The 17,376-nt window shown below is 41.7% G+C and overlaps 1 protein-coding gene across 1 annotated transcript; it reads left to right on the forward strand.

Moving 5' to 3' along the window:
• Window positions 1-10,999: 10,999 nt before the first annotated feature.
• LOC136697701 (opioid growth factor receptor-like) lies at window positions 11,000-15,692 on the forward strand. Its single transcript, XM_066672924.1, has 8 exons — window positions 11,000-11,145; window positions 11,797-11,877; window positions 12,115-12,156; window positions 12,323-12,374; window positions 12,472-12,550; window positions 13,030-13,096; window positions 13,557-13,705; window positions 13,791-15,692. The coding sequence occupies exons 1-8, from the start codon at window positions 11,050-11,052 to the stop codon at window positions 14,113-14,115; spliced, it is 891 nt and encodes a 296-aa protein (XP_066529021.1). The 5' UTR covers window positions 11,000-11,049; the 3' UTR covers window positions 14,116-15,692.
• The last annotated feature ends 1,684 nt before the right edge of the window (window positions 15,693-17,376 follow it).

Here is a 17,376-nt window from a genome sequence, read left to right on the forward strand (position 1 = left end):
AGACATGGAATCCTGAGACCACCAAACCGGACACCCTCCGCCATTCGGCTATGCCGAGAAATTCTGTCCATAAAAATTCTGAACAGAACCGGTGACAACGGGCAGCCCTGACAGAGTCCAACTTATTACCAGCCATACAAACCAGTCTCCTGCTCTGTTTATACAGGGACTGGATGGCTCGTAGCAAAGAGCCCAGTACCCCATACTCCCTGAGCACCCCCCACAGAATACCCCGAGGGACACGGTCGAATGCCTTCTCCAGATCCACAAAACACATGTAGACTGGTTGAGCAAACTCCCATACACCCTCCAGGGTCCTGGCGAGGGTAAAGAGCTGGTCCTGTGTTCCACGACCGGGGCGAAATCTGCATTGTTCCTCCTGGATCTGAGGTTCAACTATCAGTCAGACTCTCTTCTCCAGTACCCCTGCATAGACCTTACCAGAGAGGCTGAGGAGTGTGATCCACCTATAGTTGGAATACACCCTCCGATCCCCCTTTTTAAAAAGGGAAACCACCACCCCAGTCTGCCAGTCCAAAGGCACTGCCCCCGATGTCCACGCGATGTTGCAAAGACATGTCAGCCAGGACAGCCCCACACCATCCAGAGCCTTGAGGAACCCGGGGCGAACTTCATCCACCCCCGGAGCCCTATCGCCAAGGAGTTTCCCTACCACCTCAGCCACCTCAGCCCCAGTGATAGACGAGCCCCACCCCCACGGATCCCAAAACTCTGCTTCCTCTGCGGAAGACATGCTGGTGGGATTGAGAAGATCCTCAAAGTATTCCTTCCACTGCCTAATGAGCTCCCCAGTCGAGGTCAACAGTTCCCCACCCCCACCATATACAGTGTTGGTGGAAAACTGCTTTCCCCTCCTGAGTCGCCTGATGGTTTGCCAGGAATGACCGAAAGTCGTTTTCCATGTTCTCACCGAACTCCTCCCACACCCGAGATTTTGCCTCTGCGACAGCCAAAGCCGCGAGCCGCGAGCCGCTTGGCTCCCCAGTACCTGTTGGCTGCCTCCAGAGTCCCCCAAGCCAACCAGGCTCGATAGGACTCTTTCTTCAGCTTGACAGCCTCCCTCACCCGGGGTATCCACCACCGAGTGTGGGGACTGCCACCCCGACGGGCACCGACAACCTTGTAGCCACAGCTCCCTTCAGCCGCCTCAACAATGGAGGTCCAGAACATGGCCCACTCAGACTCAATGTCACCAGCCTCCCCTGGGATGCAGTCAAAGCTCTGCCAGATGTGGGAGTTGAAGATCTTTTTGACAGGTTCCTCTGCCAAATGTTCCCAGCAAACCCTCCACACGCGTTTGGGCCTGCTAGGTCTGTCCGGCATCCTCCCCCGCCATCTGATCCAACTCACCACAAGGTGGTGATCAGTTGACAGCTCAGCGCCACTTTTCACTTCGAGTGTCCAGAACATATGGCCGCAGGTCCGATGATACGACTACAAAGTCGATCATCGAAATGCAGCCTAGGGTATCCTGATGCCAGGTGTACTTGTGGACACCCTTATGCTCGGTGTTTGTAATGGAAAAAATGTGACGGGCACAGAAATCCAATAACTGAACACCACTCGGGTTCAGATCAGTTCCTCCCAATCATGCCCCTCCAGGCCTCACTGTCATTACCCACGTGAGCATTGAAGTCCCCCAGCAGAACAATGGAGTCCCCAGAATGAGTGTTCTCCAGCACCCCCTCTAGGGTCCCCAAGAAGGCATGGTACTCTGAACTGCTGTTCGGTGCACAAGCACAAACAACAGTCAGAGCCCTTTCCCCAACCCGAAAGCGCAGGGAAATTACCCTCTCGTCCACTGGGGTAAACCCCAATGTACAGGTGCTAAGCCAGGGGACTATGAATAAGCCCACTCCTGCCTTACGCCTCTCACCCTGGGCAACTCCAGAGTGAAAGAGCATCCAGCCCCTCTCAAGGAGATCCAGAGCCCATACTGTTCCAGAGCCCATACTGTGTGTCACGGTGAGCCCAACTATATCTAGCCGGTACCTCTCAACCTTGCGCACCAGCTCAGGCTCTTTTCCCCCAGAGAGGTTACGTTCCATGTTCCAAAAGCCAGTTTCAGTAACCGAGGATCAGAACGCCAGGGTCCCCGACCCCAGCTGCCACCCGATCCACAATGCACCAGACCCGGATTATTGCCTCTCCTACAGGTGGTGGGCTCATGGGAGATGCGCAGATCCAGTTTAGTAAAAATTGAAGCCTGCTGTAGTGCCTCAAAGGCTGAGGTCATGAGGGGCAAAAGATAGCAACCCTTCATAGTATTCTTGTTTAGATCCTGGTAATCTATGCAGGGACAAAGACCCCCATCTTTTTGCCCTACAAAATAGAACCCAGCCCCTGCTGGTGAGGTTGAAGGGCAAATGAAACCCAAAGCCAAAGCTTCTTGTATATAATCCTCCATGGCTTTCCGCTTGGGACCTGAAAGGGAAAATAGTCTGCCCTGAGGAGGATCAGTACCAGGGAGAAATTTGATGGCACAATCATATGACCGGTGGGCAGGCAGGATCTGGGCTTTCTGTTTACTGAAAGCCTCCCTCCGGTCATAGTACTCATGGGGAACTCGAGACAAATCAGGAATGCTTGAAAGTGATGTGCTGACTTTAGGTTTGGTGGGGTGGACTTCTAAATACGACCTTTGGCATTGGGACCCCCAGGTGATTACTGATCGCATTACCCAGTCGATACAGGGGTTATGGCGCTGCAGCCAGGGGAAGCAAAGAACCAGCTGCAATTGGGGGGCATTGATGAGAAACAAGGTGACCTGTTCAGTGTGTTTTCCAATTTGAAGTGTAAGGGGTCGTGTCTGTTGAGACACCATTCCTGGTTCAAGGGACCAACCATCAATAGCCAATATCAGTAACGGATTTTCAAGAGATACAATTAGGAGGTTTAAGGTTCTTGCTAAGGTGGAATCAATAAAATTGCCAGCAGCTCCTAAATCTACAAATGTACTGAGGTGCTTCTCCTGAGTATGTTCCCAAGAGATGCTGGCATTGAGAAACACCCCAGAGACATGAGGAGATTGGTTAAAGTCTGTCACAGGTCAGGCCAGGAGACCTGTGATGGACTTTGCCTTTTCTCGACAACTCTGAGCAAGTTGATCGCAAATGCTCGGGTTGTCCCCAGCATAGGCATCTACCCTCTCGCATGCTGGCTTCTCATTCCTGGCGAGACAGGCAAGTGTGCCCTAATTGCATGGGCACCTCAGCCTCATCAAGTGACTCTGGGCATGAAGGGGAGGTGGTGTGAAAAAAACGCTGCAAAGAGCTCACAACTTCCCTAGTCCTACGTCTCTCTCGCAAACACTTGTCCAATTGAAGCGCCACTTTAATTAGATTCTCGAGAGAGGAAGACGTGTCTCGCAAGGCTCATCTTTGAGTTCCTCACTTAATCCCTGCTGGAAGGCTGCTACCAATGTACATGAATTACAGCCATTCTCTGCCGCCAGTGTAAGGAGTTCAGTTGCATAGTCAGCCACAGATCTTCTTCCCTGCCGAATGTGCAAATGACATCAGACTCCCCTTCACAGACCAGGTGATCAAAAACCTAGTGCATTGCAGCAGTAAACAAGGCTGCTGTGGCACATACATCAGGCTGGTTCTCCCAAACAGGTATGGCCCAACCATGGGCTCGACCCTTGAGTAAAGAGGTAATGTATGCCACCTTGGCCCTCTCAGTGGGGAAGCGAGAGGGCTGTTGCTCAAAGGCTAGAGAGCACTGCAGCAGAAAGCCTCAACAACGCCCAGGTTCCCCATCAAACATTTCAGGGGGTGGTAGGTGGGTTTTGGACTGTGGGATGGGTTTAGGAGCTGGTACAACTAGAGGAGGAGGACCAGTGGTAGCAGTGAGACTCTGCAAGTGCGATAGTACCTGTTGAAGGGCCTGTTCATGCCTGCCAATGGTAGCTCCCTGAGCCATTATGGCAGTTCAAAGTCCATGTCTGTGGATTCTGCTGAGTCCATGTTAAGGCTCAGTCTTGCTGTAATGTGATAGCTTACCCAGGGATGGGTTAAAACCAAGGAACCCTGAGTGAGCTACAAGTGGAGTAGTTTGTTAATGGACTGAAAATGTAATTCAAATAAAAAACAAAAAGGAACTTCCCAAATTAAAAAAGGAAAAGACAACTAAATAGGCAAATATATTTTTTCTTTTTTTAATAAAAGAGATAAACAACAAACAACAGACTCACAGGAGAGACCCCCAGGACAACACTCTAGGGACTTTACCAAAATTACCGGCTAGGCTTGTGTGGCACTCTTGAAAAGAGAAACCCAAGACTGAGCACTGAGGTGCATGTTGGCTTTTCCGTGTTGGCTGCTGATTTCTCTTAATTAAGGTGTGTTGGCTCCATATCTCCCTCTGCTGGCTGGGGTTGGCCTAGTGGGCAACTGGGCCCCTGTCTGAACCCTTACAGCAGGCTCTTCAACAGAAGGAACAGGTTCTGCTTTTAAAATGCTGGCAGAATTAGGCCAAATCTCTTCAAAATTCTTGCATTCTGATTCAGTCGGTGCATCCTTTTCTTCAGCAGTTGGTTTAGGTTCAGTATCAGTGTAACTACCTACCAACTCAGGATCAATTGTGTCCCCTAAAAGTGTGATAGAAATTTCTGTGTTGTCTGTATCTGGAAAAGGTACTTTGTCCTCTTTTGTCTCTTCTTTTGGTATGGAGGTTTCTTGAGGTTGAGGAACAGCAAGAAGCAATGGTTCAGACTCAATTTTGGCCTCAACCTCTGATACAGGGGTCTCTGTGTCTGCACATGGTTCTGTTTTTGCGTGACACTCTGCGGGAGTGTCTATGATACTGGGTTCTTGTGATTTTATTATGTCTAAGACTGTAGCAAGATCAATTGTCGGATCTGTTATCATAGTAGTATCAACAGGAGCCAGAGTACTGGCATTGGTAGTAGCACTAGTGGTAATAACAGAGTGGCAGCAATTTGTGTCGGGTCCCTGCTCTGCCTTGGATCCCTTCTCTGATTAATAACTGGGATGGAGCTTTTTGTACAAACCAAATTCCAAAAAAGTTGGGACACTAAACAAATTGTGAATAAAAACTGAATGCAATGATGTGGAGATGGCAAATGTCAATATTTTATTCGTAATAGAACATAGATGAGAGATCAAAAGTTTAATCTGAGTAAATGTAACATTTTAAAGAAAGAATATGTTGATTCAAAATTTCACAGTGTCAACAAATCCCAAAAAAGTTGGGACAAGTAGCAATAAGTGGCTGGAAAAAGGAAATTGAGCATAATAAACAGCTGGAAGACCAATTAACACTAATTAGGTAAATTGACTTGATTTGACATGATTGGGTTTGACATGAAATTGACATGATTGGGTATAAAAAGAGCTTCTCAGAGTGTTAGTGTCTCTCTGAAGCCAAGATGGTAAGAGGATCACCAATTCCACCATTGTTGCGCAGAAAGATAGTGCAGCAATACCAGAATGGTGTTACCCAGCGTAAAATAGCAAAGACTTTTAAGTTATCATCATCAACCGTGCATAACATCATCAAAAGATTCAGAGAATCTGAAACAATTGTTGTGCGTAAGCGTCAAGGTTGTAAAAATCTACTGGATGCTCGTGATCTCCGGGCCCTTAAATGTCACTGCACCTCAAACAGGAATGCCACTGTCAAGGAAATAACAGAATGGTCTCAGGAATACTTCCAGAAAGCATTGTCAGTGAACACAATCCAATGTGCCATCCGCTGTTGCCAGATGAAACTCAACAGTGCAAAGAGGAATCCATTTCTAAGCAAGTTCCACAAGCTCAGACGTTTGCACTGGGCCAGGGGTCTTTTAAAATGGAGTGTGGCAAAATGGAAGACTGTTCTGTGGTCAGATGAGTCACGATTTGAAGTTCTTTATGGAACACTGGGACGCCATGTCATCCGGACCAGAGAGGACAAGGATAACCCAAGTTATTATCAACGCTCCATTCAGAAGCCTGCATCACTGATGGTATGGGGTTGCATGAGTGCTTGTAGCATGGGCAGCATGCATGTCTGGAAAGGCACCATTAATGCAGAGAACTATGTTCAGGTTCTAGAACAATATATGGTCATCTCTTTCAGGAAAGACCCTGCATTTTGATAATAAGAAGATAATGCCAGACCACATTCTGCAGCAATCACAACATCATGGCTACGTAAGAGAAGGATCCGGGTACTGAAATCCGGGTACTGAAGTGGCCAGCCTGCAGTCCAGATTTTTCACCTATAGAGAACACCTATATTTGGCACATCATAAAGAGGAAGGTGCGACAAAGAAGGCCCGAGACCATTGAACAATTAGAGGCCTGTATTAGACATGAATGGGAGAGCATTCCTATTTCTAAACTTGAGAAACTGGTCTCCTCTGTCCCCAGACGTCTGTTGAGTGTTGTAAGAAGAAGGGGGGATGCCACACAGTGGTAAAAAATGGCCTTGTCCCAACTTTTAGCCCCTGGGCCCCTTTTTTGGGATTTGTTGATACAATGAAATTTTGAAACAACATATTTTTCCCTTAAAATGATACATTCTCTCAGTTTAAACTTTTGATCTGTGATTTGTTTTCTATTCTGAATAAAATATTAGATGGGGTCTGTCATCCTCTTCTTCATCTATTTTTTTCCCTTTGGTAATCCCAAACTGTAGGACAATTGGATCCAGTAGAGGGATGGAAAGCTCTGAACCCTGGTCTGAAGGTGACTGAGAAACTCAGAATCATGCTTTTTTTCTGCCAAACAGTGTCTTCAGGATGGTCTGAAGTGGGGAGGCAGAAGGGGCAGGTACTGCTGATGTGGTGGTAGCTGATGGGGAATTACTGCCAGTACTTGTAGTGACAGTAGGTGCCTTGACAGAAGACAAGATAGAAAACACTGATGTTGGAAGCTGCCCTAATGAAGACTCTGAACTGCTGAGAGAGGGTGGAGATCCTGGAAGTGTTGTGCTCATAGATTCCAGACCGGTGTGTACAACTTTATCAGTTTTGTTAACAGCAATGGGTTTTGGGAGACCAGTTTCTTCATCTCGTTGAGTTTTGGTACGTTTTTCTTCACTCTCCAGAGGAGCTCCTGTATGTTTCTTGTCTTTTTGACAAATTAAAAGCCCAAGAGGACATTGTGACGAGCTGGCTCCAACCCTGACAAGAAACCATTAATAATAACGAGAACCTTGCCTGGTTTTTCACAGCAGCTGGTGTTCCCATTTTTATGATCTAACAACTGTTGCACCAAGGTCAGCTAAGTCTTCTCCAACAGGGCATAACATGAGTAAAATGATGTTTGCCCGAAGCGTACACTTGCTTCAGACTTCAACCAGGAATTGTGGCATTGTTTATGTAGTCACTTGCAGTAAGTAAGTAAAGTCACATTTTAGTTCTATTAAGTGCAAAAAAATCTCCACTCTTCATTTAGTAAAAAATGTTAAAGAAACTATGTAACAAGGTTAAGACACATCTACCGTTTATGAATCCACCATGTACACCACACTGCACAAGCAAACTACTTATTCCATAGATTCAAATGCAATATAGTTGAACATACACATACTTACCTAAAATGTATGGAAGGCATTTATTTATTATTTGTTAAAAAAACATTGGGGAATGCTAACATAATCCATAATTAAACATGCTTTTTTTTAAATATCCTTGTTCTTACCTGGCCCATCAAAGGGTAAAAGTTTAGCAGGTAATGGAACTCTGAACTCAGTGGGATGAGGTAGAGGTCTTTGATCCTTTTGTTGCTGTTAGCTACCACACCGAAACGCTTACGGCTGCTGAAAAATGAAAACAAGGACACATGCAACTTCCGCTTCTTCATTTCCTGGATGAAAACGAATAAGACAGAGCTCCTGAAAACAAAGAAAATAAAAACAGACACAAAAAGAATGGGCGTTTTCACTTGTCAGTGATGAAAACCACAAAAAAACACAGGCAAACTGCAGCGTCACAGATTTCTCATACTTTTGAAAGTGATGTCTTCCATTTTCCAACATAGTCCCAAACTGTGTGGGGTGAAATTCTACCACCAATGTGTATGGTATCAGGCAAGTCCTGTAAAAGAATAAGTAATGTGCTTTAGCATGTAATCGTTCAAAATAATCTAACTTTTCGTGTGTCAAGTAAAATCAAATGTCACATTTTGGTCAGATTTAACACAAATAACAAACCTCTTTGAGATGTTCAAAAGACCCAGAGACCATGTAAGCTTTTGTGACAAACTTGGCAACCGTGTGCATGTTGATGAATCCTTTCCACATCATCTCTTGTCCCGATAGGAACAGACCAGTCTCACCTTCTGGAGGGGCTTCAGAGATGCAGAGGACAACAAAAATTAAATTAAAATAAAAATTACAATAACTTTATTAAAACTTAGTGTTATATAGGGGTATATAATAAATGTGGAAAATATATACATGCTTATATATACATACTTGTATATGTATGTCGTTTGCCATTTTCAGTGGCTGCTGAAGTTATGGAAGGCTTTGGCATTTAAACTTTCCTGCCAGTGCAGTTGGGACAAACATAGTCTTCTCCGTTACGCTCCATCAGACGTCCACGATCCTCTGTAATACCCACACAATCTTCTTGGAACCACTCCTCACAGCGGTCACAGCAAATCATGAACCTGAGCACATTTCGAAGACTTCAACTCAGGTACCTTTCAAAGCAGCTACAAGAAGCTAATCCACTTACTGTCAGTAGACAAACCCCTTTTGCATGAAAGAATATCACCAAGAAATTTCATAAGAAATTACAAAATGTAGGTGAAATTTTTGAAAGGCCATAATTCAATATGAATATATACCACAATATGAAATGTTTCAATAACATTGAAATAACAATTTTAATAATATAATATAATATTATATTAAATATTAAAAATATAATATTTTTATAATATTTCAGTATACATTTACAACATCTTACACTGACTGACGTTCATTACAAGGCATTATCAATTTAAATTTACTTTTAAAGTATTAACATCGAGAAAGCTAATAGGTTTATTTTTGATGGTAATGTCATGTTTGTTGTTTGTTCTTGGAAGATTTTCAGTGGATTTTATACTGTTGATATCAATATTGGAATTATAGCGTTCTGACCAAAATTAAAAACTATATTGTGATACAAAATTTGCCCATATGTTCCAGCGCTAAGTACAACTAACAATAACTTATTTTATCTAGTGTGCAGTTTCAAAAGACATTAATATTAATAAGAACACTTAAGCCACTCATTTAGTTGAAGCACAAATAAATTACCTGTTGTTATGTTTCTGTCTGCAGATGCAATACAGTGCATTGGGGTCATAGCCATCGTTGTCAGACTCGCTTGAAGACGACTCATCTTCATCCTCTTTCTGTTTTTCATTGCGAGACTTAGCACCCCCTTTAGTATTTGCTTCTCTCTTGGTCGGTGTGGAGTCTTTACCAAGTGCTTTAGCAGGGCTTCTGGTGGATTGTTTGCTGGCAATCTCCTCTACAGGCTTGTCTTTGCTCTCATTCTCATTCTTCTCTTCTTTATCTTGTGTAACAGCATCCGGCTCCTGTGTTGTTTCTTTTACACTTTGTTCTTTGTTGCCGTCTTCTGTGATGGTTTCTTTCACTGGACCTTCTTGTACCTCCTTTGAGGCTTCACCACTGATATCCTCTTCATTTTCAGAGCTACCATCATCACTGGCTGAGCCACCCTGGCCTCCTTTGGGCTTACCTGCTCCCTTCTTCCTACCCTTACGTCTAGTCTTCTTCTTTCATGAATGTGTCTTTTTCTCCAGTGCTTTGGCCTCTGCATTCTCATCAAAGCTAGCCTCTGAGGCAGTCTCTGGATCTGTTGGGGTCTGGGAGTGTGGGTGGGTCCCCACCTTCCAGTTGAGCAGGTAGGTGGAGTGCCTCTTCCTCTCTTCACTGTCACCAAGAACTCCTCCAGCTTGTCAGTGTGTTTAGCCTGTCTACCACTGCGGCGCACAGGTGCTCTCTTGGCCACAGGGCTCTCCACAACTGTCTCTCCGGGCATGTCACATTTGGTGATTGTGGTCCGAGGGAAGCCCAAGGTCTTCCTGAACTCACCAGTCTTTGAAGATTTCTCAGAATTTTCTACTCTGCTTTCTTGAGTGGCATCCCCTTGGCCTCTGTTGTCTTTTCCTCCTCTGGAACAGCTGATGAAACTGTAGGCAACGTCAAACAAACCGTCTGAATTTTTTCAAGTTACAACTGCAGCTCAGAGTTTCACCAGAGTAACATTGGAATTAATGTAAAGTTGTGATAATCTGATTTGGACTGAATCAAGCTCAAACATTTGTGCAAAAGCCAACTGCACAAGGTAAGCAGCAATTATCTGAAGCACCTGAATGATCCAGGATCATTGGTTTAACTGTGTCTAAGTCCATTTAATCCCTAAATCAAATTACTACTGAACTGACAGCCCGATTCAAAATGAAGCTTAATCAGGTCTTCTATCTGGAACCAAGTTCACTGAAAACCCATTGCAACAAATGAAACCAAGTTAGAAGTTAGAAGTGCTTGTTGTACTGGGTGAATCCAGTAGATGCTTCTAGTGAGCTATTATTTATGAATCATTGTGAGTGAATTTAATAAAATAAGCTATAAACAACACGCTGCTATGTTCTTTTTAAGGGCTGCAGTAACCAGATGATACAGTACACAGACACTGTCATGCTTCTACAATGAGCTGGTTAATGCTTGTCCATTTCCCCATATTTGATTGCAGCTTGCATAGCTTATATGTTCTATCAGGTATTTATTTGGTGCTTTATGGTATATGGTATATTTAGTCGTCCTCCATTTAGATCTTCCTGTAAGCTCATAACAGGAATACCTCTTCCCAGCGCGCTCTTTCATTTTCTGTTTGTATGTATTTAAAGTACATGGGTGTGTTCCTGTCCGTACAGCGAGTTTTGCTGGTTTTCTCACATCTTCCACTTCTGCCCTGGTTTTATCATTGTCTGAGAGCATTGGTTAAACTGACACTGGAATATAGGCCTATGGATAGTTATAAAAAAAAAACACCCAATGGGCAACATCTCATTTAGAGACAAACCGGAAGACTTCGACACCGACTATGATTCAACATGGGAAGAGGACGAAGATGACGAAGAAACCGAGGATGTAAGTTGTATAATTTTTCCTTGACTGTCAAGAAAAGTAGTTTTACACCAGCTTTTCATATAACGAAGCAATAAAAGATGTCTCTGTTGTTATAATTGTAAAATAGCAAAATCGAAACTCGATTTTTTCGGCAAAGGTACAAAACTGAAAAACAAATTATTTTTATATGGTTTAAAAAATAACAAACAAATACAATCCTCTAAAGTAGTTAAATACATTCACTCGGAACTTCAGAGAAATGTTAGCAAAGTTCCTGAGACATATTTGAATGTGACACCGATAGCATACGTGCTACTGGGAAATAATTTAGTCAGGTGTTTACATGTAGTGTACATTTAAAGTTCCCCTCATTCCAGGGATAGGTTAAACCCCTGAAAACAACTCTCCATTCATTAAAATGACATATTTATAAGTTACATTCTACACGAAATCCACTAATGCTTTAAAAGTGGCTTAGGCTCTACACCTTTGTCATCATTCAGTAACTGTTGCTCAGTTAGACTCTGCCTCTATCTCCACTGCTGAATAATTAATGTACAAGATCAAAACTAGATAAGGCAAATTTACAGCATGTTTATCTAACAATAAAGTATAACTGATGTGGGAGAAAAAAATTAATGAGACATTACTGATACACTTACATTTTCTCAGAACAATCAGAGGTGGAGCCACTATGCACACAGGAATACATATGCTGCAATGGACATGCAGAACTTTAGGCATATGTGTCTGGTAAGTCTGACCAGCTTTCTTCTGCACTATGAATCTCAGGAATGAGATACACATTAAGCAGTTCTTGTATTTAAGGTATGATCAAAGATCACTTCAGAGTTACAGAGTTAAACAGAGTTATAAACAGAGTTATTCTGTCCCATAAATTGACCATGAATGTTGTTTTTTTTAATGGTGTGACTTTTTGTTTCCTAATTTGCAATGTATCTGTTTAATTTTTGGTGATGTTTAATCTAGAGCGTCCAGAATGAACCAGAAGAAGGAGATGATAAGAAAGACGTAAGTTTTCCATTACCTTTACTAATCTACATATCAGATTTGACATATTTGCCTCTTGATCAATCACATTCTCTGTATTTTGACAAATTTATCATATCCCATAAGTTTGTGAATGTGGAAGAACAGTGTGTCTGAATGTTTTTGTTTATACTTATTTTACTTGCAGATCTTTCCCAACCTGTTGTTTTACCAAAATGAGATTGGATCTCAGCCTGACAGTATGACACGTTCTTCAAGGGTTATGATATTCATGTTGAAAATATTATAAAATCTCTATAAGAATAAATAAATTGAATTTATACCTTTTATTTTTAGATGTCTTCATTGAAAACTTTCATAAGAAGTGGTTTGGTGATTACAAAAGGCTGGAAAGAGTACACACCTATATTCAATGGTAAATTATAACTCTGAACCACAATTCCTTCGGGAGCTCCAGTTTTCTCCCATGGTCCCACAAACACATTGGTACGTGGATTGGTGACTCAAAAGTGTCTGTAGATGTGAGTGTGTGAGTGAGTGTGTGTCGCCCTGTGAAGGACTGCTGCCCCTCCAGGGTGTGTTCCTGCTTTGTGCCCAGTGATTCTGGGTAGGCTCCAGACCCACTGTGACCCTGAACTAGAAAAGCAGTCACAGACAATGAATGAATTAATAAAACTCATTACAATATTGTATGTTTTTTAATTATATGTAATCATAATTATTATAATATTACATTATCTTGTTTGCATAAAGAGAATTCACTCTTTAGACTGGTACTGATATTTGGAACGCAATTAGTTTATTTAGTATAAGAGCAAAATTCTTCTAAAACAGTCTAAGTTTTAGATTTTTTTTTTTGTTTACTATTAAAACAATTCAAAAATTACTCCACAGGTTGTTTCCAATTCAAGAGCAAGGAGTAAACTATGATTCATATGTGCTTTCTTCAAAGGAAATCAAGGTAAGTATTCAAATCTATGATGATTTAAGATTTTATGGCTACTTTAGCTTTGACTTTTTAGGCAGTTAATGTTTTTCTTGCTCTAATTTTAAAGTGTTCTGATGGAGGGATGTTTAATTTTCTGGGTCATGTTTGTACGTTTGTTTGAGCAGTTCTGAAGCTTTTTTAGAGGCTGTACACATTGGCTTCCCCACGTTATCAAAGTAATATTACAATGTTCTACAAATGTAAGGGTGCATTTAATGACAAAAATTATTTTTACAGTTTTTTCTAAAACATTTTTTTGTTTGATGGTAGGTGAATTCTGTTAGTTTCTAAACATACTTCTGTTTCCCAGACGGTTTAAAATTAATAAAGAAATTATTTATTTATTTAATGAATTAAATAAATCCAAAATATTACAATATTATGCATTTAAATTCAGTCATTTTTTATACTTTTTTTTATTATTTATTTTTAGTCTTTCTGTAAAAGTGAGATTATGAAGAAAAACCTGATAAAATCTTACGAGCTCATGCTGGACTTTTATGGTATAAAACTGATAAATGAGAACACAGGTGAAGTGTGCCGTGCAGAAAACTGGAAAGAGAGATTTGAGAACCTGGACAGGTTAGTACTGTATTCTTTTTCCACACATAATTTATCAATCCAACATGTTTTAGACATACTTTTATTTTTCTCTTTAATTTTGCAGAAACTGCCACAACTGCCTCCACATTACCCGCATCTTAAAATGTCTAGGAATTCTGGGATTTCAGCACTATCAGGCTCCACTTGTTCACTTCTTCCTCCAGATGACTCTGGAGCAGGGAGAACTTCCCAGAGTGAAGCAGAGTGTTCTAGACTACTTCATGTTCACAGTTCTGGACAAGTCTGAGAGAAAGAATCTAATCCAATTTGCATTTGACAAATTTGAGCCAAGAAATGAATTTGTGTGGTGTCCTAAAAGGATTCAGAGAAGATTTCTGAGGGAGAACAAAAACAAAAAAGCAAAGATGTTACCGATGCTACCAATGTAGTAAATCATTAACTGAATCAGGCACAGATGCAGATATTGAGGACCAGGGGTGTGACCACCACGATCGAGTACAAAGTGATACATCAGCAAATGAGCCTAAGACCACAGAAGAAGTAAGCCTTCTTAGGAAGGCCAGTGGATTTGACGTGCACGATAATAAAACCTATCTAGTGAGGTGTCTATATGGGCACAATGTGACACCATTCAATGGAATAGAGTAATTTTTTTAGCTCTAGTTGTGTTCGTTTCATAGGTTCAGTAGATCAAGTTTGATTAGTAAGCTACGCTTGAGTCAATTTGCTACATAAATGTTACATTTTTCTAGGGTTAGGGTTGTATCAGTCTTCTTGCTTTATTGTGACTCAAGTAATGTTAGAAGGATGTGTAAATGATTACTAATTTGAACACTGTATAAAGCTTAGATTTAGGTTTACAGCCCAAATACTGAGCTGTATTGTAGACAATTGTGAGCGCCCACAAATCTTAACTAAAAACACTACAGGCAAGGTGTGATGGAAAAATGCAAATTAACACTAATGAGTAATGGTTAATAATAACTAATGACATAATATATTCAGGGAGTAATGGTTTTGATTAATCTTGATTAATTCTTATTAAATTATGTAGGTGTTACGGTGACCTGTGGGAGGAAGGCACTGAGCAGATTAGAAGGAAGGCAGTCAACAACTGAAGGATATCTCTCACCATTTTTTCCTGGCAGCTATAAAGTTGGAGATAATGAGGCACCAATAAGGGAATGTTTGGGTTGATGGAACGAGAAATTATGTAATAATGGTGTATGTGACTGGGGTCCTATATATGGCTTGGATTCAATAAACTTGAGAGATAAGAGAGAATCTTTGACTGTGTGTCTTGTTCCTCTCTTCTCCCCAAAGAATTCTTTGAGCATCGATCTTTCGATTTTCCTTCCTGTTGATACGCCTAGAAAAATAGATTAATTTTAAATTTGCCATAACACAAGGCATGATGGGAAGTACTTTAAATGTCCACATGTCCAAAATATCCCCTTGGGGCCACAGACACCATGGTACATTACCGATTTTGACTAATGAAGTTGCAGTTGCTCCACTTCTGCTTTTCGATGGTTGAAAAGGACATGGTGCATAAGCAGCTTGACTGAGACTGTGAGCAGAATGATGGAGAGTGATACATTAATTATCACATAACCTTACTTTAAATGTTTAAATTAGTTATGCTTCTGCTTTCCCATCATATTTTTGGTGATTGCCGATTCTTAGTTGTGTGTCCTACTAATGGTCTGCAGCCTGGTGGTTGGGAACCTATGCAATAGAGAATATGTCTTTCTTAGTGCACATATAACATTGAATTTGAGGGTGTAAAAGACACTGAAATATCATCACAGATAAAATATGTGAAGAAGAATCATTAGAATGTTTCTATGAGGAATGTGGACAAGAATGTTGAAGAGGGAACTGTTGGACGAGAATTGAAGAGGGAACTAAACCAAAGAAATATTCTGTTTGTGAGGTTTGCAGAAAAGTTTAGTCATTTTAAAATATAAATATTTGCATTTATAATGATAACTGATCCAAGTTTTAAACCGCATCAATTTTTTATTGCTAGTTTTAATTATGTTTGTAAAACAGGAGCTTGTTAATGATTTTTTTACATTGCTGTTATTTCTAGGAAATTATGAATTCCTAACCCATATATTTGAAGTTGATTGTAAAAAGGTATTGCAATAAATGAATCATTTCTCACTCAACCGAGGCAGAGTTGCTGATTTGGTTCTTTGGTGGTTGTGGTCACATGCTCCTTGTCATTGCTATTCTCCGTTTAACCACAAGATGAAGATACGGTATATAACACAAGGTCTACCCAACACTACTGTTTCTATTCTTTTCTTTATTTACATTTTCATTGCACTAAATCTGAACTATTGTAAAGAATTGTAAGTTTTTATTGTGTAAAATCTTAACACATCACAGACAAATGGATTGTGAGGCTAGGATTATACAAATGGGTTTTTATAGAGCCATTTAAACAAAATCTGAAAGCTTAGTGAACAGCTGATTGACAAAAGCCTGCAGACACATCGAGGGAGAAAAACAAGCTTTACCATTCTAAGACTTTATTGAGAAAGGCAAGACTTTTTAATTTACACGAATATCTTTTAAGATGTATGGCTTCACCATTCTAGTTACAAAAAAAATGTAGTTAAAAACATACCTGTATATGCACATATATTTACATGTCTTTTGTACAGGAGGCTCAGTGGGTTCTATAATGGCCGAACACAGCTCCGAATATGGGGATCAGCAGGAATGACCCAGCGCGGAGGAGCGAGCTGACGTAGTGAAGCAGTCGAGTCAAGATCCATCTCCTGAACCTAATGAAGCAAGTGTGTCCAACGCGGAAATTATGTAAATTTGTGGGGTATATATAAGGGGTGAAAGGAGGAGTAAGGGTATGGTCCTACTCCCAAAATTATGTTATTACATAACTTCAGTTTGCTAGTATGGACCATGCCCATAGTGGCTGAAACGGAGAGGTGAACTCAGAAGTCTGTGGGGAGGAGTTCCGGGTGGCTTATGAATGCGTATGAAGCAGGATCCCCCCAAAAAAATGGAACAGGAATGCTGGTCATTAAGTGCTATAGAATGGACAGGTTAAGGTACCCTTGTCAAGGGTTTGATTGGTGTCCTGGATTGTGTGTAGGTAAATGAAAGGGTTAGTGAGTCTATGAATGAACTACTTTTAATAAACTGGTGCATGACTGAGTGTCATGTGAGACGGTAGAGAATTAGCATTAGGTTGAGTAAGATGAATGTATTTTATTGATTATGATGACAGAAATTCTAGCGTGATTCTACCGGGGTGTCCACCACCGAGTGCAGGGATTGCCACCCCGACAGGCACCGACAACCTTGCAGCCACAGCTCCGTTCAGCCGCCTCAACAATGGAGTTCCGGAACATGGCCCACTCAGACTCAATGTAACCAGCCTCCCCCGGGATGCAGTCGAAGTTCTGCCGGGTGTGGCAGTTGAAGATCTTTCTGACAGGTTCCTCTGCCAAATGTTCCCAGCAAACCCTCAGCAGGCGTTTGGGCCTGCCAAGTCTGTCTGACATCCTCCCCCGCGATCTGATCCAACTCACCACAAGGTGGTGATCAGTTGACAGCTCAGCGCCTCTCTTCACCCGAGTGTCCAGAACATATGGCCGCAGGTCTGAAACACGGCCTAGGGTATCCTGATGCCAGGTGTACTTGTGGACACCCTT

This window comes from Hoplias malabaricus, chromosome 5 (genome assembly GCF_029633855.1).
Source record: "Hoplias malabaricus isolate fHopMal1 chromosome 5, fHopMal1.hap1, whole genome shotgun sequence".
Lineage (NCBI taxonomy): Eukaryota > Metazoa > Chordata > Actinopteri > Characiformes > Erythrinidae > Hoplias > Hoplias malabaricus.